At 33.5% G+C, this 22559-nt stretch overlaps 1 protein-coding gene across 4 annotated transcripts; it reads left to right on the top strand.

Annotated features, from left to right (window-relative positions):
- The first annotated feature begins 510 nt into the window (after positions 1–510).
- On the top strand, positions 511–21106 carry LOC134230764 (uncharacterized). Of its 4 annotated transcripts, none has more exons than XM_062712606.1 (8): positions 511–623; positions 7506–7673; positions 7763–7933; positions 8245–8415; positions 10390–10530; positions 10789–10931; positions 11040–11121; positions 19255–21106. In XM_062712606.1, exons 1-8 carry the CDS (start codon positions 608–610, stop codon positions 20727–20729), a joined length of 2367 nt encoding a protein of 788 aa, XP_062568590.1. In that variant the 5' UTR covers positions 511–607; the 3' UTR covers positions 20730–21106. The 4 variants fall into 4 exon arrangements, with proteins under 4 accessions (XP_062568590.1, XP_062568592.1, XP_062568591.1 ...); XM_062712605.1 differs by lacking the exon at positions 511–623 and adding an exon at positions 6650–7087; XM_062712608.1 differs by lacking the exons at positions 7506–7673; positions 7763–7933; positions 8245–8415; ... (2 more) ...; positions 11040–11121; positions 19255–21106 and adding exons at positions 1766–2404; positions 4086–5721 and having other exon boundaries at positions 593–623.
- Positions 21107–22559: the final 1453 nt, after the last annotated feature.

The following is a 22559-nucleotide window of genomic DNA, read 5'->3' as shown; positions in this document are numbered from 1 at the left end:
GTTATAGATGGTATTGGAGAAATCTGCCATGTGTTACAAAGCACATTGTAAAACACATTGTGTGATATTTATTTAAAAATTCAATAAAAGTCTTAATGATATATTGTAATCTGTGTTAACCTTATAAACCAGGGACTTGTCTTAACATTTCAGTGAGTGATCCATGGTTTACGGAGAGGCGAAAACAAGTAGACTTTAATCTAAAATAACCTTTAGTTAGCATATTTGGGTTCATCCAAGAGTTCAATTAAACAACACTGTGAAAAAAAATTTATCATTCTACACACGACTAGCAATTTTAAATAGAGAAAAAAAAATTGGAAACTCTCTAATTTGCATAAAAAAATGTCGAGGATTGTTTTGGCATTTTACAATATACATGTATTGCAACCAACTAGATAAATAAAAGTACTCAGAAAACCCACTTTGGCGGGTACTTATGTTGTCTGATGCCATTAAATGTTCCTCTAAAGGATAAAATTCTCCACAAAATACAAGGAAGTAGACAGGATTCACCAAAGTCTTAAATCTTCCTGTACTGTGGAGGAAATCGGGAGTCTTTCGTGTCCATTAGAAGTAAAGCTACCAGTACGTCCTTTTAGTGATTATGAAGACCCATTTAGGTAGGAATCCAATATTTTTGTTTTTTCTTTGTAGACAAGAATAGATATGGCCGGGTTACCCCGTATCCAAAGATAATCGACTTTAAGATTTAATATGTTTAACAGTGTTAGCGAAATTTACACAAGTTCTATAACTAGACAGTGCAGTTGTATTTTTATAAACGTCATTAAGGAGTCCGTAGCATTACGAGAGAATATCTAGGTCATTCTTCGGTTGATATTTTTTCACTGATGAATTGATTATACTATATCAACAACTGTAGTAAAATCATGTTGATTGTTCGTTAATAATCATATAGTTTCCTCTTAGGGAAGAAGAAAAAATATCATTCTGTGTGTGTAGTATATTAAATGACGGAATTTTCAATCCCTGAGAAGATTCCTACACGTGTATAGACAAACTATACATAGGGAGAGTACTTATAAAATGTGTAACAAAACCCGAACTGGCCGGGGATTTCTAAACTGACAATCGTTTAATTTTTATTAATCAGAATTTGTATTCATGTGATCTAATTATGAAAAAAAGTTCTGTCTGCCATCGTAACTTCTCTGTTCGCGGAACTCCATCGCACGTGTGTATAGACCAAGGCTAACTGGTTTTGCGGACATAGGTATGTGTACCGTTTGTTAGCATGGTCAGGAGACTGGGTGACCTTATCAAACATGTTTAAAAAAAAGCTGAGGAGGGAGCGAGCGTAGGAATATTAACATTTTTTATTTGCATTTAGGGGGGGGGGGGGTGATCTTTGGAGGAAAAATTAACATTAATTTTGGTTTTTTTACGTATGACATACACAACATTATTCTTATCATGAACAATCATGTTGTATCTACTTATTAATGATGGAACTATTTTTGTCGGAACAACTTGTGTGAGTCGTCGTTGACTACAGTTAATATATCTTGAACTAATAGTGTGCACCGATCGAATATATTAAAAATAGACATGATTTGTTAAAACACTACAATATTAAAGATAATGTTTAAAACATTAACGATAGTGTCAAACACTTTAAAGATATTAAAAAAAAATTACTTTTAAAAAGTACAACTGTTATTTTCATATAAAATTGAACATGACTTTTGAAATAAAAATAAGATTTTCAAAATACAATGTGCACTAACTATAATTGTTACAGCATTGCTGACGGCTGGGTTTGGACTGGGATTGATTTCTTCTGTTGTCCGGATGGAACTCGCGATATCCACGGAAATCTCAATGGAAATTGAAAACAGAACAGCAAACATAACGAATTCAAACACGGAAGATGAAACTGAAGAGGAATTAAAGACAGATGACCAATTACCAAAGACTAATTCAACAGATGCATCGAAAACAACAACAACAACGATAGCAACTAACACAACGACGACAACAACAACGATAGCACCTAACACAACGACGACAACAACAACGATAGCACCTAACACAACGACGACAACAACAACGATAGCACCTAACACAACGACGACAACAACAACAACAACGATAAAACCGACAACACCTACAACAACAAAAAAGTCAGTAACATCGAGACCTGCTTCAACAATACCAATTTCAGCAACTAAATCAACAACCTCAAATCTTGACATCTCCAAACCAGGAGAAAAAGAGCAGAAACCGTGTACCAACACGCTCCCGTTACTGTCGCCGGAACAAATGCATAAAGTAAGGATGGTCTTCTTCGGACTGCCGATTGGTTTAGCTGTTGTTCTGCTTGGTATACTGGCCGCTGTCCTTCTTTATGTGACAAGAAAACAACTGAAGAAATGTCGAGGTACATAATACTAAAACAAAATCAGCATGTCCTTCTTATAAAGAGAAATAGAAATGGCAGTCTTATCCTGCATTTTACAGTTTTTACAATGTTAATTTTTTTTTAAATTTTTAAATTAATTAAGAACTCTTTTGGTGATGAATATGGTTTGTTATCGCTAAAAAAAAATCAATATTAACCGATGTACTTAAAATCAGTATGAAAATAGTACATTAAACGAGGGTTGTCCGGTTAAATCGGGGACAAGTTGCCTAGTTTGAAAAATAATCTTCAATGTGTTCTAAAATTTTCACTACTCTTTAGTATATTTAGGACCTACTCTGTGCACATTCAAGCATAACAAATTCTTTATTTTTGTCTGTATTTTATAAATATGAAAAAAAAGATGCACTTAAATACCGGTGTGATAAATAAACATTTGCCTAAAAATTAGCTTAGTGCGCCCATTATTTTTCGAGAAAAACGCTTTGTCCACGATTTTTCCTGACAACCCTCGTATACAAATACACTATTAAATAGACAAAGGTATTTCTTATCGAAATAAAGTAAACTACTTCATTTTAGTTCCTATACTATTTCATGTTTAATGCAATGGAAACTTCTTTACTATAGCTACTCCAAAACTTCAAAAATTCAGTGGTAAAATTAGTTGTTGTGAGAACTAGAAGGCAGGAAAACAAATACGTACTGTAGTATACGAGTAACATAATTCATTGCATCAAATCGTGCATTTTCATGAAGAGTTCTACTTTTCTAAAATAGTCCTTCGTAATGGCTGTGTAAGTTTCTGCTCGTTTGTAAACATCGTTTGTGTGTTATGTAATATACAATGTAAGTAATTCCTTCCTGAATTATCGCCTTCTGTCCATGTATGGGGAGGTGTATGTTTTCCATTGAAAACATGGAAATAATGTTAATGAAGGTCAATGTACTAATATTTTTTATTTTAAAAAAGTGATATATATCCTTTGCATTAAAACAATTTTTTACTTTAACTTTCATCAAATACTATCCATAAACCAATCTATGGCCTAACATTTTAGTGTCAAATTATTTCTCAAGTTTGCATTATTTAATTTGTTGTCTATTTTTAAAACGGGAAGTCTTATTTACCTCCTAAATTGTAGAGTTACCTAGTATCGCGCTATAGGAAAACATGAAATTTACACAACTTCAATTTTTATTTTTATATTTATAATTCTACATTAAAAATAAACATTCATACAAACTAAAGACTTTCGAAACATGAACTTTATTCTGGCTTTTACTAGGTTATAAAATCAATGATCTAAATATGATATTTTATAAACGGTAATGGAAATCTGTAAAATTACGTTTTATTTGAATAAAAAAATTACTGACACATGTTCCATACTTTTTAATCGTCACAAAAGTTTACATTCGGACGACAAGCAGATATATTTAAACAGACAGGATATGAGCTATGTATCTGAATTTTTGGAATATTCCGCGATACAATGGAACCGGCGATATAATGAGAAGCGAGTACATTAAAAATTCTCTTGAAAAACATTTTTTAAACAGACTACAAGATGAGGGAACATAGACCTTTCAATATACGGTAATTTAGTCGAAAACCAGTCCCCAATCAATTTGAAAATTTTCAATGTGTTATATATTTCATAATTCCTGTTTGTAGGAATAAATTCATACTTTCTAGATGAAGAGACTGGAGCTGCCATAGAGGACAAGGAAGGCAAACCGGTTAAAGATGGCGAAGAATCTAAAACAAAAGAATCCCAGGATGAAAACGAAGATCAAAAAGAAAAGAAGGAGAAAGATTCTGACCAAAAGGCTGAAGAAAACACGGGAGAAAATTCTGAGTCGAAGACGGAAAATGATGCTAATCAGACGAAACAAGAAAAGACTGAAGAAAATCCAAATCAAACATCAGAGCAAAAGATAGAAACAACAGTGCAGAAAGACAAAGAAATTGAACAAACTCCCCAAACCCAAGAAGAAAACAAACCTGCAGCTCTCTCAGTTGAATCTGGCACTGCATCAGAACAAAATGCAGCTTCAAAAGCAACAGAACAAGCGAAGACCGAAAAGGATACTACGGAAGACAAGAGCAAAGAAATGACGGAAAAGAAAGACACGAATGTTGAAAAGACTGAGAAAGAGGCTGGAGCAGACGGAAGTACGAAAACTGAAGATGGGGCTGATGCATTTCAGACGTCTATTGATATCCTGTCGTCATTCATTAAAGAAACTGAGAATCTCTGCGAAGATAAAAAAGATGAAAATGAGAAGAAAGATGAAGAAAATAAAAAGAAAGAAGTCACTGAATCAGCCCCTGGTGACACTAAGAACTTGACAGGAAGTAAAGATCAAAACATGGGTGAGTGGTCTGATTCCGTCAAATTGACAAATGACCAATCAAAACCAACCACTGAAAAATCGGAAGTTAAATCCGAAACAATGTCTGACAGCAGTCCTAAGACAGAAAGCAAAGAAGATACAGAAACAAACCAGAAAGGTTCCTTGCAATCTGAAAATGGTGATTGTAATTCGGAGAAGAAAATTGAAGAGCAAGCGGTATGCGATAAAAACCAAAAACCATTAGAAGCTGAAGACTCCGCTGACAAGCCGGACCCGCCCCTCCCACCGCCACCGGAACAAGATACGACCGAGAATTTATCAGGGGAACAGCCCGATCCCGATCTGCCCCTACCCCCAGAGGTATCCAAAGATGCTCAAGGCTCCTCCGCAGAATCTAATGAAGACGAGTCCGAATGATTTCAAGCTTTGTAGTTCACGAATACTGTTAGGTTCAGACAATTTAAAATAAGTCAAGGGTCATACTAGGTTCAAACTATTTAAAATAAGTCAAAGGACATACGTTTGAGTATATACCATCTTCGTAAGCGAATGGACTCTGATCCTAAAAAGAGGGGTGATGCGGATTATAAACTATATTGGCTAGCGAATATGTTTATTTATAGTTATCAGCAATGTTGATGCAACCTTAAATGTATGGAATTTTGCTTATTAACAATTTACCAATATTTTTTATATGTATCAATTATAGTTTATTGAAGACATTTACTTATTCTTTAAATATTCGCAATAATAACCAATGCTCCTTGAGTTTAAAATAGTACGTTCAATCGTTAGATAAACATTCGCTCATTTTCATCATAATGCTGTACCACTTTACTTCATTATTTGATGCTTTTAATTATAATGTGACTTGAAATTAGTATAATCTTCTACTATCTGTCAATAGTTTTACAACTACCATAGCCAATTTATTCGAAGGATATATATATATATATAGAGAGAGAGAGAGAGAGAGAGAGAGAGAGAGAGAGAGAGAGAGAGAGAGAGAGAGAGAGAGATATATATATATATATATATAAATAAATCAATTAACTCAATGTTTTCTTTGTGCTTCACTTGTTAATACACTGCTAACTAAGTAGGCTGGAGGGTCATCAAATTAACCACAAAATATAACATTTTTTTCAGATATGATAACTTATTAAGCTGTCAACAATCATTTGGCAAATAAATAAATAAATAAATAAATAAAATGAAATAAAAAAACAAAAACAAAAAAAACTTTCATAAATTCTTTTAGTTTTAGAATTTGATCATTTTTGATTTTTTTTTTTGTATATATTTAAATAGAGCTCTTCAGAGGAGAACAATAGTCCTATAGTCTAAAAATGGTCACAACAACCCAACCCTCTAAATAATGCAGTATTTTACATTGAACTCTCTTTCCATTAACTAATACTACCTAGGCATTAGTTCTATAATTAAACCACTTTCTGTGTAACCTAAATAAGAAGTTTTGTCTGTACAATTGTTCAGTACATGTTTTTAATTACATGTTTTAATTTTTTTCAACCCTTTGTATATTTGAAGGCATGTAATCTAAACAAATTTTAGAATTTTTGAAACGTGTATATGTACATTAGCATCAAAATAGCTTTCAACTAGAAATTTTGTTATCATATTATAAAGAAGAACAATGTTTTACATCGGAAAATATAGGAGAAAATCTTTAAAATCCGATTTAAAAAAATGTACATGTAGCGTTGCAATTTGTTGCAATGATACGTCAGCATCCGTAAATCGTGTAAATTCAAGATTTGTGAAGTTATTAAAGTCGGATTATCACAAGATTAATCAATGAAACTTTCGCGAGGATAACTAAAAAACCTTTTTAAAAATGTAAGCTGTTAATTTGAAAGCAAATTCATTGTTCCCTCCATGTTCCATAAGCCACGGCGAACGCTGGACAGCAATGAGCCCCATGGGCTTTGAGGACAAGATTTTTTTTAAAGATTTAGATAAATCATCATTAATATTTATCTCTCGACTTAGGGTTAATAAGTAAAGCTGAAAGCAGATTATTCCTATCAAACAACCATAAACGTTGTTTATATTTTCGATGGTCTCGTTCCTGCTGCAATTCGAGACTGGGTCCTAATTAGCGAGAAAACGTAGCGATGTCAAGATGCTTGCTACTTAAAGGCTGAATCCCCATCTCAATCCATGGTCCTCTAATTGCTTACTTCCGGTTGTGTACTTAGGTATGACCGTACTTTGATGTCTTTTTTACTGAAGTTGAAATCTGCGGTATAAATATGAAAATCCCGTACATTGGAATTATTCTAACTTTTTACCTTGTAACCGAAATTTCGGAAGGAGGTAAGTTTATAATTTACCCTTCTTTGTATGGAAGTATGTTCCTTGATTTGATAGCTTTAACATAAATTTGTCCTCAACTGACTTTCTTTAAAGAATCCCTGGTGGTTACAGATAGGAAAATGTTGTCTTATCATTTTTGTCAACGCAATTTTAACTTTTTCAAAAATTTGAAATTCAGTTGAGAATTTCAATCTAGACCTTTAACTTACTTTTCTTAAAATATGTCAATATTTTTAATCCAGGGCAACAAACTTACTTATCTGTATAAAAATATTTTGATTTTTAAACTAAGTTCAGTAAAATTTTCAGTAAAAAGTATTGATAATAATTTTTAGACATAGAAATTATCTTTCAAAACCATATACATACAATAAAAAAAATATGTCCGGATCTTATAGTACAACTCTTTATTTCACAGCAGGACGGTATAATTGCAAAACGCCAAAACTTGAAAATGGTTCAGCTAGGATACGAAGTAAAGGTCGCCTTGTTAGATATCGCTGTAAGAGACGGTACAAACTTTTTGGGGCGAAAGTGGCAGTCTGCAGAAACGAAGAATGGAATTTCCCCACGCCAGTCTGCGTTGGTATGTTTGTTTTCAATGCTGAATGTTTTTGAACTCTTCTATTATATTTTTCTGTTGTACAATATTATTTCATCTTGATTTATTTTTAGCAAATGGTAGAAAATGTCCAAAATTAAAGAAAACTAAAGATATGATAATAGAATCAAAGCTAAGGAATGGACTTTTGAAGTATTCCTGCAAGTCTGGCTTGACATTAATTGGAAACAGTACTTTGTATTGTGACGGGTCTAAGTGGAGCAGTGAAGTACCACAATGCATATGTAAGTCACCAATACTTACTAGTATATTACATTCAGGAAATGGAAAATTAATATTATTAAGAAATTTAATTGTGCGCGCTTCTTGCGTGTTAATTTCTGATTCAAACAGACCCATGGCCACTGTATTAAAAAAAATTGGGGAACCTCATCCAAAAATTTTAAGTACTCCACCCGCCAGAAAGAGTAGACTAGCTGTCAAAACTTAAAAATCTTATTTCGTGGGCGGTGAGGAGGGAAGGGATATGCGTGATCTTTCTCTTGGTCCTTGGTAAATACATGTATTATATTTTTCAAATCAATCGACTTCGTAGATGTGGAACCAAAGAAGTCTTGTGATTTTGAGACGGCTGATTTGTGTGATTGGGAACAGAATGATTCGGACACTCCATATTTTGACTGGACACGAACTACAGCTGCTCAGATAAGACACTCTACTGGGACCGGACCCAGCTCAGATCATACGTACCCAGACAAAGAAACAGGTCTGATTGAATGATTAAACCCAGACAAAGACACAGGTCTGACTTTATGATTAAACCCAGACAAAGACACAGGTCTGAATTTATAATTAAAACCAGGCGAAAAAAAATTCGACAGTTAAATTATGCCCATAAAACTGATTACAATAAACATATCGGTAATTTCAGGAAACTATTCTTTAAGTAATAAGAACCTCTTTGTAATACCGCATAATTTCTTTGAATAAAGCGTTTATTCATTTAAAACATTGAAAATATACAATACATGCTAAAAATTAGAAAAAACAAGACGTGTTTGTGAAACGCTATGCGCCCGGCGGCACAAAGTTCCAAAAAAGCTATTTTTAGCATATAGTCAGTGTCAAGGTCACAAGGTCATTGACCTTGGTATCACTTGAAAGAACTTGATTACCGGTAGTGGAGTATGCATACCTAATATGAAGTCCCTACCTCTCATGGTCCAAAAGTAATGGTTAAGGTTCAAAAAATGTATTTTTAGCATATAGGTCACAGCCAAGGTCACAAGGTCAATGACTTTGGTGTCATTTGAAAGAGATTAATGATTGAAGTAAGCAAACCAAATATGAAGTCTTTATCTTTCATGGTTCAAAAGTTACAGCGAAGGTTAAAGTTTGAAGACAAAAAAAGAGAAATTTTTAGCATATAGGTCACAGTCAAGGTCACAAGGTCACTGAACTTGGTGTCATTTGAAAGAGCTTCATTATTGAAGTATGCATACTGAATATGAAGTCTCTATCTTTTATAGTTCAAAAGTTACGGCGAAGGTTAAAGTTTGCAGAAAAAGCTATTTTTAGCATATAGGTCACAGTCAAGGTCACAAGGTCATTGCCTTTGGTGTCATTTGAAAGAGCTTCATTAGTGGAGTATGCATACCAGATATGAAGTCTCTATCTTTCATGGTTCAAAAGTTATGGCGAAGGTTAAAGTTTGCAGACAAACAGACAGACAGACAGACAGACTGGATAAAACAATATACGCCCCGGATCTGTCGATCCAGGCGCATAAAAATAATTCACGAAACGAAACAAACAATCCCTGGACACACGATATTTGGATTTGTTTAAGGTGAGGAGACTGGTCCCCATGCATCTCTGATAAAAATCTTATTTTCCGATCCGCTTTCAAGGGGTTTAAACATCTCCTAGTATGGATACTCTGGAGCCACGTTGGTTATTGGAATGTATGGCACGCCAAATTCACAAAAATGAGATAAACCTAGTTTCACATTTGATAAACTAGGTTTATCGACTGTAAACTATAGTTTACAAACCGTAAACTATAGTTAACGATTCGTTAAGTATAGTTTTTATCTATAAAACTATATTTAACGGTTGTTAACTATAGTTTACGAATGATAATCTAAGTTTATCTGTCTGTAATAAGCGTTAACAATAGATTTTGTTGATAAACATAGATTCACGTTTGTAAACTATAGTTAACGATCGTAAACTGTAGTTAAGAGTTGTTAATCATAGTTTCACAAATCGTGAAACTATATTTATCAGATCGTTAACTATAGTTAACGGTTTGTAAACTATAGTTTACAAATCTTGAAACTGTATTTATCAGATAATCTATGTTTTGCAATCGCAAATGATTGTTTTCAGTGTTAAGTATAGTTTACGGTTGTGAAACATAGATTATCGGTTAACTATAGTTTACAGATGTAAAATATAGATTAACGTCGTTAACTATAGTTTACAGTCCGTAAACTATAGTTTACAACCGATAAACCTAGTTTATCGACTGTGAAACTATGTTTTGCTCATTTTTGTGAATTTGGCGTGCCATAGGAATGCGATACCCACGGTATGCACAAAATAAATGGGTGTGTGTGTGTGTAAAGGATTAATTCTAAAAAGCCCAAGTGAGCTATTCAAACGGATTTCTCAATACTATAGTACATATACAAATAATTTTTTGAGACATCAAATTAATTTGTAATTTTGTTTGTAGGTCACTATCTATTTATGGAGGCCTCTAGGCCTAGAAGGCCGGGGGATTACACTACGCTGTTGTCACCCTACTACAATCCGGTGGAAGCTGGTCTCTGCTTTGAATTCTGGTATCACATGCTTGGACGAGACAGAGAAGGGGGTAAATACGTACATTGTATTCAGTTTCTAAAAAAAAGTTGCATTTCCAGAATACATATATATTTTTTAATCCAAAATTTCTAAATATTCAATTTACACAATTTATAAGTATTCTATACTAATTCTGAATTTGCTGGTGGATATAGATTTTTTAAAGTATATTCAAAATAATGTTTGTATGATATAAAATGAATTTCTTTAATAGTATCTTAAATTTTTAAATCGCAGATATTTGAATTAAATGTATACTTTTTTCCAGATGTAGGCTCATTGAAAGTTGGAATAAAAGATGCTGATGCCAACTCTTCTAATCTAGACCCCGTGTGGAGTATGTCTGGTAACCAAGGCGATACCTGGCACAAAGGGTCTCTAGAAATCGGAGCAAGGACCTCCCGCTTCCAGGTTTTACCCCCTCCCTTTTTTCATTAATTTTATTTCTAAAGTAAATAGTATTTTTAATGAAAAAAATAACAATAAAGCAGTTTCATTTGCGGTATTAATTTTCTGTAGATTATAATTACCGGAACTCGTGGCGATGACCATCGCGGAGACATTGCAATCGATGACGTTTCCATCACCAACTGCACACATGGTAAACAAAACACGTATTCTTTTGCCTGCATTTCATTATTGTTTACTGCACATTTATTTTACTACTAATAACCTTAAAAGCATTAAACTTCAAACATAAAGAGGGTGTTGGTTTAAACTTCATGTAAGAAGTCAAGCAATTAAAAAAAAATATTGGGTTGGTGGCTGGAAGCTACATTTGTCTAAAATGGTAAGTTGCATTGGTCCCAAGAGAAAGCATCCGGTAAGGCCAGCAGCATTAATCTAACACAGAGTAAAGTTAGCGGCATTCAGCGGCAATTATCTAACATAGAGCTTCTGAAAAAATCAGCTGCATTGTGCGGCATTTATCTTACATAGCGCTTCTGAAAAAATCAGCTGCAATTGCGCGGCATTTATCTAACACAGAGCTTCTGATAGTCAGCAGCATTGCACGGCGTTTGTCTAACACAGAGCTTCCGATAAAGTCAGCAGCATTGAGCGGCATTTGAACGATACAGCACTTCTGATAAAATCAGATGCATTAAGCGGCACTGTCCAGCACGGAGTTTTTGATGAAATGAACGTCATTGAGCATTGTCCAACACAGAACTTCTTGAAAAAAAAATTAGCTTTATTGTGAGGTATTTGTTAAAGATAGTACTTCCGCTAAAGTCAGTGGCATTGCGCGGAATTAGTCTAACAGAGGCTGAAGTCGCATTGAGCGGCATTTGTCTAACAGAGCAATGGCATTGAGCGGCATTTGTCTAACAGCGACAGCTGAAGTCGGTAGCATTGCGCGGAATTAGTCTAACAGAGCGACGGCTTGTGTAACAAGCATTGAGCGGCATTTGTGTAACAGAGCAATGGCATTGAGCGGCATTTACCTAACAGCGACGGCTGAAGTCGGTGGCATTGACCGGCATTTGTCTAACAGCGACAACTGAAGTCGGTAGCATTGAGCGGCATTTGTCTAACAGAGCAATGGCATTGAGCGGCATTTACCTAACAGAGCGACGGCTGAAGTCGGTGGCATTGAGCTGCATTTGTGTAACAGAGGGACGGCTGAAATCGGTGGTTTTGAGCTGCATTTGTCAAACAGCGCGACGGCTGAAGTCGGTGACATAGTGCGGCATTTGTTCTGGAAAAGCCATCGGCATTGAGTGGTATTTTTCCGACTTGGAGCTTCTGACGAAGTCAACGGCATTTGTCAAAGATAGTGCATCTGGTAATGTCATTGGTCTGGAGCAGCTTTGTTCACGAGAAAAAGCTTCTGGTAAAATCAGCGACATTGAGCGGCATTTGTCCAAGATAAAGGTAAAGTATTAGTTGCATTGTTTTAATACATTTCATAAAAAGTTAACTTTTATAATAATTTTTAATTCCAATTTTTACAATAAAAATTCTTTCGCCTGAAGAAGATGTATAGCATTACTCAAAAATAAATGCCGGTCCGTTTGTTTAGACCAAGGATTGAAGTACATATATCTTAAATTTTTATTACATTTTATCCACAGATCTTTTCCATTCGATGTATGAAAGGTACTGAAAAGATATTTGATTTTTATTTAATGGCAAGGACTTGATTATGAAGTAAGATTTTTGTTTTCCCCTATCTTCAATTATATTTTAATTATAAAAATACAATCATATATTAAAGTTTAAATTATACAGGTGATCGTCTGTACTTTGGTAACATCTTTTAAAATACTAATTATATAAATATCATAGCCCTGGTCAGAAAGCATATCACTGATTCTCAAATTATAGTCTCAATTCGCTTTAAATAATGTACCGTGTTTTAAGTAATATAATATTTCTTATAAATTTTATTTGCTGCCAGTCATATGAACCATTGTTGGTTGTTGATTAAAATACAACAATTGTTTGTTGTAACTTGAATGATTGTCTTAGGCGAAAATCGCATTTTATAGCAGAAATCGATATTTACGTTACTGTCGCCGATCATAGTTTAGTTTTTATTTTAAACCAAAAAGAAGTTTTTAATCATTACATATCTTTTTCTTAGTAAGATTGTCCTACAATTGAGTTATATTTTCTGAACATCACACCCTTCACACATATGCGTGGCACAAATTTATAAAAATTTTAAAATATTTATCAAATTTTGATGTCACCGCAAAATTATTACTTTTCTATTTGGAAATTCAAAAGGACTGGAAGGATTGCTGAACTGACTCAATAAGATTAAGTCGTAACTTTTTAACATCATGAACACCTGTTCCATTGCATGGAATGGTAAAAAAGACACTGTTTATCTGTATTTATAAAATATAGCCCCCCTTTTCTTATGAGTCTAATGGTTAAAAAATTCATCGATATTTACGTGTTAGTACTTATTCACAAATTGAGTAAGAGAACCACACTGTTTCCTATGGGTCAAATTGCTATACACTCAAGCACTAGAATATGCCTTTAATTAACAGTTGAATAATTAAACAACAGCATTAAAAGTTATGATAAATCTCAGAAAGATATTTACGTTACCGATATTTACGTTACCATATTTACGTTACCATGTTTTAAAGTAAATTAGAATTAAATTCTAAAGCTGTTTGAACAGATTTGCGAGTGAATCTTAATGATTTAAAAACTAAAAACATGAAGAAATAAACTGTTTCTTTAAATGACATTTTTTTTCTGTAACAAGAGTTCAGAAATGCAAATGGAAGTGCACATGCAAAGTTGAACATATTTTACACATTATCTTGTGCTTCCGTGTGATTTGAAAATTGAATTGACATAATATTATTAACAAGTAGAATTGTGGTTTAATAATCGAATGTTTCCATTTTGAGCAATTGGTTAATATTGCATAGTTTTATGTGTAATGCACGTTATCATTCGGAACGTAAATCTGAAACAAAACTTACTTAAAGTTTGTATTTTGTTGTTTGTTTGAACTGATAGTGTCTCGTCCACTTAAAAAACGTTATATACACCTAAATTGTATACCAAGCTAAACATTTTGAAGAAGAATATATTATTTTTCGTAGAAAATATAATTCAAGAAAATAACCGCTGCGCTGTATGTAGGGGGGGGGGGGGTATTCCACATCGGGTTAAAGAAAAAAGACGGGTTTTGGGCGTCAAGAAACTGGTCGAAATTGAACCCATTTCCATTTTTGTTGCTTTGCAAGAAATACATGTGCACCTAATTTTTCCCATTTAAATTGTTGCTCAGACATAGAACTTAGAACGAATGCGTCTATGCTTTAATGTACTGAGGATTCAATTTACGTTATATTAATGTAGAATGTACGTATATTGCTCTATAGAGCACATATAATATGCAACTGTAATTGTTAACAAACCTTTTTAAGGGTGGTGGGGGTAACTTTGTTTTGTTTTTGAGATTTGACGATAAAGTTTTCACAAGCAATTAAGCATTTGAAATAATCAACAGATTAAATGGTGGAAGGGGGGATGGTCATAAACTAAATGAATCCTCTATAGATAAGTCATAACTTGAATTTTCAGTGCAACCCTTTGTCAAGAACACGGATAAAAAAATTCATAAAATTCAACAATTTGTAATAATATATTCACTTTTCCCCGAAATCAATATACTTTTATTTTTGTATGATATCTATGTGCGATATTTACGTGATATTTAGCAAACACTTCGTAATCAGGTAATGGCAAAATATTTTTACCTTCTGATATTTTAAATAATGTGCGTTTCTCTGAACAGATTAATAAAGAATCAAATAATGAAGCATTTTAGGGAATGTTGTCATTATTAGGCTTATCGTCAGATTTGATAAAAACTTTTTAAAATGAAAAGAAAATAATTTCATTAAATGAAAATTATGCCAGTTTTGTTTATACTAATAATTGAATCAAAGATTTCACACGCTTTTACAAATGTGCTTAAACGGTTTCATACATGTTTATAGTTAACAAAATTTGATGTGTATTATCTTAATTTTGTATTTTTCAAAAAAATTCTTTCGTTTCCACATATGGCTTTTCAACATCACGTAAATATCTTGGTGTAAAATTAGCCCTACAACCGCATTCATTTCGAAGGAGGTCAACAAAACACAGCATGAAGTATGTAAATCAAATTGTGATTTTTAATAACTATACACCTTCATGTTTCAAATGACATACAAAAGTGTTAGTTTCAGTTCACAAAATTTTTTGACTTTTCCCAAAGTCGATTTGGCACTATAAATTGAGAATGCGTGATATAGATATGCTAATTAAACATTGTAGGAATAGGAGTCGGATACATACTTATAGCCAATTTGATTATAATATAATCATGGTATTATTATGCTTTCTGCGAAAGTTAACAAAAGGAGGAAAACTCCTTTTTGTATATTAACCATACATGTATGAAGAAAAACATAATACTGTACAAGTTAACAATATGAAGGAAACTTCTTACCTTGTATAATTTCATTACTTTGTATAACTGTGCCGCTGAATGCCCCTGACTTGACCAGAAGCACTATGCTTGACAAATGCCGCTCAATGCCAATGACTTCACCATAGCTGTTTTGGTAAAATGCCACTCAATGCCGCTGACAAATGCAGGCCAATCCCGTTGACTTTACCAAAAGCACTCCTTTGACAAATGCTGCTGCCTTTACCATAAGCACTATCATCGCTCAATGTCGCTGGCTTTATCAGCTCTGTGTTGGACAAATGCCTTTCAATGTCACTCAGTGCCACTGGCTTACAAGAGTTTAAGCTCTCTCTTGTACAAATTCTGCCCAATGTTGTTGACTTGACCAGACTCTGTCTCTTGTACAATTATCACTCAATGCTGCTAGCTTTACCAGAAGCTGTCTCTTGAACACATTTCGTTCAATGCTGCTGACTTAATCAGAATCTCTCTCTATTGTACAAATTCTAGGGCTGAAACGATTCACCGAAATATCGATATTGTTCGATATAATTGCTCGGTTCAATGTTCGATTCACCATTTCGATTTTCGGTTCGATACGTTTTTTATAATCGGGTTTGGTTAACTCTTTAAAATAGATCGGGTTCGACCTTATTTTATTAGTATGACACACACAAAGGACGGTAAAGTTTCAGAGCAGGCTGTTACTGCTATGAATGATACGAATAAAGTGCTCTTAATCAACGGAACCACAAGTAGTCAGAGATGTGCAATTAACAAATTTGGAAATTCGGGCTAGAAAAAATTATAACTTGGCATGCAATACATGAAAAATACAACCGGTATTTTCACTCATTTTTTGCTATCAAATTCCCAACCAGTGAATATTTTCCAGGCAGCATGCTTCTACCGTCAATAAATCTCAATAATTTTCTCCATTTTGCAGTACTATCTGACTTATTTACTTCCAAAAACGATCGTTTTTTCCTAATCCGAATTTCCTCCATTCCTCCGTTTATTGTAAATAAAGGCACATATCTTATTGAATTATTTACGATCACCCAATGAACTGAAAGATCAGTGTTTTGTGACTCACATAAAATACATTTCTAGTGTATTTAATAATTTAATATGAAAACAAAAGGAATTTATTTTCATTCTAAATTAGCTAGTGCAAATAATCAGAAACGGAAAGATCATCAGATAATTTTTTAAAAATTCATTTATTTTTCTTTCATAATCATTAATTTTATAAGATTTAATTTTAATAGTGAGAATTAAACTTTATTTTGAAAAAAGAATGACCTTATATAGTACCCTGACTTTTTCTACGATTAATTTTTTTCAACATTAGTTTTATTTCAATTTTTGTCCCTATATTTGGGCTAGTAACTTCTTACTTGGGGCTAGTAACTGTAATGCTGCCCATGGGCTAGTACTTAAATATTATATTGCATACCCCTGGTAGTATTTCTCTCTATTGTATCACCACCTTTTACTTTTTTTTGAAATCTGAATATGTTTTCTTTAACCTTATGAATAGTTTCTTTCTTAAATTGTATCGTATTGAAAAAATTGAATTGTGACACAAGTATTGCAATACGTATCGTATCATGGAGGGGGCGTATCGTTTCAGCCCTAACAAATTCCAGCCAATGCTGCTTACTTTACCAGAAACTCTGTCTTCGATAAATGCCACTCAATGTTGCTGACTTTACCAGAAACTCTGTTATGCTCTAATGCTTTTCAATGCTACTTAATTTACCATGCAGAAACACTGTGTTGGACAAATACCAAGCACCGACTCTTAGAAAATGCCTTTTAATTCATCTTATCCAAGATTTTTAGATGGATTGTTGTGTATTTCTTGGTATTCATAGTTTGCTAAACACATATAGTAATTTATCGTGACTTCTTAAGGAATAGCCGAGGTAGTTATTAATTACTTGATAATATTATACATTTATTGACTACGTTAAAGGACAACGTGCGTTTTGTCGGACCCAAGAACCAAAACTGTCTGCCTGAGGCGGTTAGGCCGAAGGCAGACAGTTTGGTTCGAGGGTCCGCGTTTTGCCCGAGAACTTAGTCAATAAATGTTTTGTTATACCTTTCTTTTTTATTTTTTGGACATACATGTGTGTTTTACTGTCTTCCGTGACCTCAGGTCCGTCACTTTTGAACACTAAAGAATGAAAATGAAATTAAATTCCGCCCATTCTGTGACGTAAGCGGTTTAACATCTCATCGACCGGTCCAACATCTCACTCAGCGGTCCAACATCGACTTTTTTATGCCCGTTCAGCAAAACAAATGTTCGACTTTTTTCGTATAGATTTGTTAAGGAACAAATTTTTAAAGGTATAAAAATAATATTATGTCGGCAAGTAATATGCCATTTTAAGACAAAATACTTATTTTATGTTTGGGCAATACTAGTACATTTACAGAAAAGAATTAATTTTTTTGTCCTCGTAATTGACGAAAAGGTTTTTTGTATGATATCTGAAGGTGCCATATGCATGTGGCCTTGATGTCACTATCTAATATATGGATAGATTTCAAAGTATTATACTTTCAAGTAAATTAGTTGAATCTAATTCGTAGAGAAACATATGTTTAAAAACACCATTACCTGCTAAATAATGAAGCCATACCCTTGAGCATAGCAACAGTCAACATTGCTTGACGACGGATGATATTCCAAAAAATGTTGACTGCACAGAATTTATGCGCGCAAGATTCACTGTAATATGTATTTGTATAAAAAATTCAGTATAATATAATAAATACCATGTAGTTAAGTGTAACATTATATAAATGGTGCCTGTTTTGGAGGGTAACATTTGAAATTGACACCCCAAGGAAAACCATTGTCAACCGACGCGTCAGCGGAGGTTGACAATGGTTTTCCGAGGGGTGTCAATTTCAAATGTTACCCTCCAAAACAGGCACCATTTATTTTATTATACTGAATGTCTTATTGATTAAGCGTCGATCGTCTTTACGTTCATGTATTAGGAAGATTTCACACTCACCGGTTCACTAATCTCCTTATTGTTTGTTTGATACTCGAATTAGAGTCATTTATCATATTTAAAGCTTCGTTATTTCTGGCTCGCAAGCATGTTTCCTACACTCGCAAAATTCAAGTATTTATCGGATATAATAATTCCGGTTCTTTCAAACGCGCAACTGATACCATGTATTACCGTTGTGTTACCCGTTGTCACGTGTGTTGCTAACATAATAAATTGTTAACTTCTAAACCAATCAGATTTTAGTATTTAACATGAAAGTATAATAATAAATGTTTTCACCCAAGAAAACCATTGTCAACCTCGGCTGCGCACGGTTGACAGTGGTTATCTTGAGTGAAAACATTTAATGTTACACTCAACTACATGCAATATTTATGTAATGTCACTACCTAATACCGGATGTATGGATATATCTTATATTTTTTTCGGATTTGTGAAGAAATACATTAAAGTCCTGTCCAGACTTAATTTTTTAATTAAAAAGCATTAAAATACTTCTTGACAAGAGATGTTGGGCAAGTTCAGAGTCATTAGTAGCAATTAAAAAGGGTACTTTGTTCCAAAGAAACTCGTTAAGCTTTGACTGAATGCAAATGTTGTTTACAAGCTGAAAATATATATATGGCCAGAGGTTATTATTACTTCAAAGTAAAGTTTTTTGTTTGCAATTATCTGTGTTTATTTACATTATTTATTACGTTCAAATCAGTTTATCAGCATATATTTTAATTTGCTCTAATTATATTTGATATCCCAGATTCAACTACAACTGAATTAACTGCAACTTCAACTTCTTATATCGATACGACTCTAGCATCCCAAAACGTTACAACAAATAAAGCTCAACAACCAATAAGCGTAACACAAGAGACCAGTTCAGTACAAGCAACAGATAAAACACATGACGCAAATACAGTGGAAACTACAACAGATATGACTTCAACGAAGTTAACAATACGTCATACAACTAAGAGTCACGTGACTTCTAATGTGGCTAGTGTGACAAAAGAACCTGACATTAATACGAGTATCAAGTCAGATCAAACAAACATAACTAAAGATATAACAGTTATCCCTGAAGATGGGACATCTATTTCAGTCACAGCAGAAACTAAAACTATTAATATGAAGACGTCAGAGCCGGGTATCAAACCAATAACCAATGTAGAAACATCGACCGCAAAATCATTCGTAACCACAGAGTATAAAACAAAACCAGCAGATAAGCAATCAAAAGCACAACAAATCACTCTTACCACTACAGGATATCAAACAAAAGTACAAACTACCAACGGCTCAAGAAATCCAACAACCAACACCGTCTCCACATCAACCTTAAGCTCTGCTAAGAAACCAACAAAAACCAGGACAAGTACAATCAAGTCAACTGCTACTGCTACGTCATCGGCATCCTTTACTGAAAAGCCAACAAAAATCTCAACACTGAAATCAGATACAACTAGCGTTACATCAGCATCGAGATCAACCACAAAATCAGCAAAAACAAATACAACAACACCGCGTACTACCAAACAATTAACTACTACATCCACCTTAACATCGCAGTCAAGAACAACTACAAAGCCTACAGAAAAGACGAAAACAACAAAAAAATTAAGAACAACAACCACCACGTTACTGGTAAGATCGACAACAAAACCGACAAAAATTTCGACAACTTTACGAGCGTCTACCAAAAAATCAACCACAACTGCTGCCACATCTCCACCCAGCTCAACCAAACAATCAGTGTCTACGACAGCGTTTAGATCAACAAGACTGACCACCACTCAAATGATAATGACCAGACCAACAACAGAATCTTCAACAAGAAAAGCGACAACAAAAACACGTTTTAAAACAACTAAACCCGCTCTGCAAACTACGTCAACCACAATAACAGCCCGGCCTTCTGCTCCTAGTACAAAGTCCTATCAAACAACATTACGAAATTTTGATTTTTATAATAATACCATAAATGAAGACGTATATGTAATTACAACACTTTCGACAAATGACACAGATATTCCTAATATAATAGTAGTCGGACGACAATCCGCCTCTGATGATCCGCCCGTCCGTACTCTTTTGATCGGACTAGCAGCAGGGGTGGCCGTAGGACTTGTGATTGTTGTTGTAGGGTGTTATCTGTGGATTCGAAGGAAGCGCAGGAAGGATCTAGAATGTGATGAAATGATGCCCATCACAGGAACAGGCTCTCAAGAATGGTAAATGATCTCAATTTTAATAAACTGGAAAGAAACTGACCCCAATAGATTTTTTTTTTCAATTTAACTAAAGGAAACGGTTTATTAATTTTTTTCTCAATTCTTAATTCTGGAGGCGTTTAACATCGACCAAGGAAAGTGCGCTGTGTGTTAATTTCAACAATGATCTGATTTTTTAACATTCGACGTGTGATTTTCAAAGTAATGTTCAAGTACTAGTACTTAGACTTATTGTGTTAATGTAAAATAGATGGCGTAAAACATACGTTTTTCTTTCAATGGATAATATTAAATGTTGTTCTTTTAACTTTCTTCATTTTGAATGATATACATGTATAACTAAATGTGTTTATTTGCTGTAGATAAATTATGATTTAATGATTTATTGTGGTTTTCTTCTTTAAGGTGAGATTAGGGAGTCAATACAAAGTATTCAGAGCTATAAATATAGACACTATTGACTTGTTTCCAATCCAGTAAATTCGCGGCAACTGGATATTTTTTAAAAGTTTGTTTCATTAAAAAAAATTAATTTTGCGAAATGCAATTTTATCCCATATGCTTTTAAAAGATGGATTATTTCGTTCTACCCTTCTACTGTGATTTTCATAGGGTTATTATTGGAGGCAAAGGAGCGGACTAAACATATGATTTTCAAAGAAAAAGAACTTGTATCGTAAAATAACAGTATTCTGTCAATTTTATATGTTTAATTTTTTCAAAATTTTGTATTCTTTATAAAAAATTTGATCTATTAAAAATATCCCAATAGAGTTTTAAGGACTTGTTTTTAAAGTTAAAGGTAAGAAGAAAGTCTCACCTCATCAGGGGTTCACCTTAAGTACAATCTCACTACATTTAATTTAATTTGTATTTTAAAATTGCATAGATATGTTAAAATTCTTTGTTTTGTTTGTGCTTGTCCGTTAAGCTTAGAATTTTTCCTCGCGTTTGAATGCCATCAGCTGCCAGTGGAATGATCGACATAGGAATTTACTTCAAGTCTTTGAAACGAAATGTTCTATTACCAATGGTCTCCCGGGGTCAGTGAAGAACTTGCCAATGTGAAAATGGTATCTGTTAGAATGTCTTAAATTATAAATGGAATGCATATACATTTTCATTTGTTGTTAACTTTTACATATGTCCATTATATTTTGTTTTAAATTCTTCCACTTCTGTTATATATCTATGTCCATTATATTTTGATATCAATATGGCATTTTTGTTATATATAAAAAGGTTTTATTAAATATAATTTTAACATTTGAAAGCTTCTTTCTGAATAAAATAAAATAAAAAAAGGATAGTTATCTTTTAACTTTGAAATTCAATATGTCCATTATATTTTGTTTTCAAATTCCCTATTAACGTCAATTCTTTACCAGATTATATATCATGTTTTTGCTATCAAATGGTTATCAGATATTACCGGGTATTTTTGTTTATTCTTAATTTACAGTAATCGTGACACTGTTGTAATGTCAAATTTTATACCCCTGCCTGCATGGCTATATATATATAAAGGTTTTATTAAATATAATTTTAACATATTGAAAGCTTCTTTCTAATAAAAAAAAAGAATAGTTACCTACCTGTCCATTTTAGAAATTCAGGGGTTATGGTCAAGCTCTTGGGCTTCAAATCAAACCCTATTAATGTCAATTCATTTACCCGATTTGTATTCAGTCATGTTTTTGCTCTATCAACTGGTTTTCAGATATTTTTTTTTAATTTGCACCCGTTCCCTGTTTCATTTTTGTTTTTTCTCAATTTAATCGTGACACTATTGTAATGTCAAATTTTATACCTCTGCCTGCATGGCTGATACATT

Source organism: Saccostrea cucullata, unplaced genomic scaffold, assembly GCF_032062105.1.
Source record: "Saccostrea cucullata isolate Sc308-1 unplaced genomic scaffold, CSIRO_AGI_Scuc_v1 ctg136, whole genome shotgun sequence".
In the NCBI taxonomy this organism is placed as follows: Eukaryota; Metazoa; Mollusca; class Bivalvia; order Ostreida; family Ostreidae; genus Saccostrea; species Saccostrea cuccullata.
The sequence above is the reverse complement of the archived record's forward strand: the minus strand, read 5'-3'. Positions and strand labels throughout refer to the sequence as shown.

Coding starts and splice junctions, on each gene's coding strand:
- LOC134230764 (XM_062712605.1), top strand. CDS start 7,024: ATGAAAATCCCGTACATTGGAATTATTCTAACTTTTTACCTTGTAACC. Junction 8,416..10,389: donor GTACCCAGACAAAGAAACAG/GTCTGATTGAAT, acceptor TTTTGTTTGTAG/GTCACTATCTATTTATGGAG. Junction 10,531..10,788: donor TGGACGAGACAGAGAAGGGG/GTAAATACGTAC, acceptor ACTTTTTTCCAG/ATGTAGGCTCATTGAAAGTT.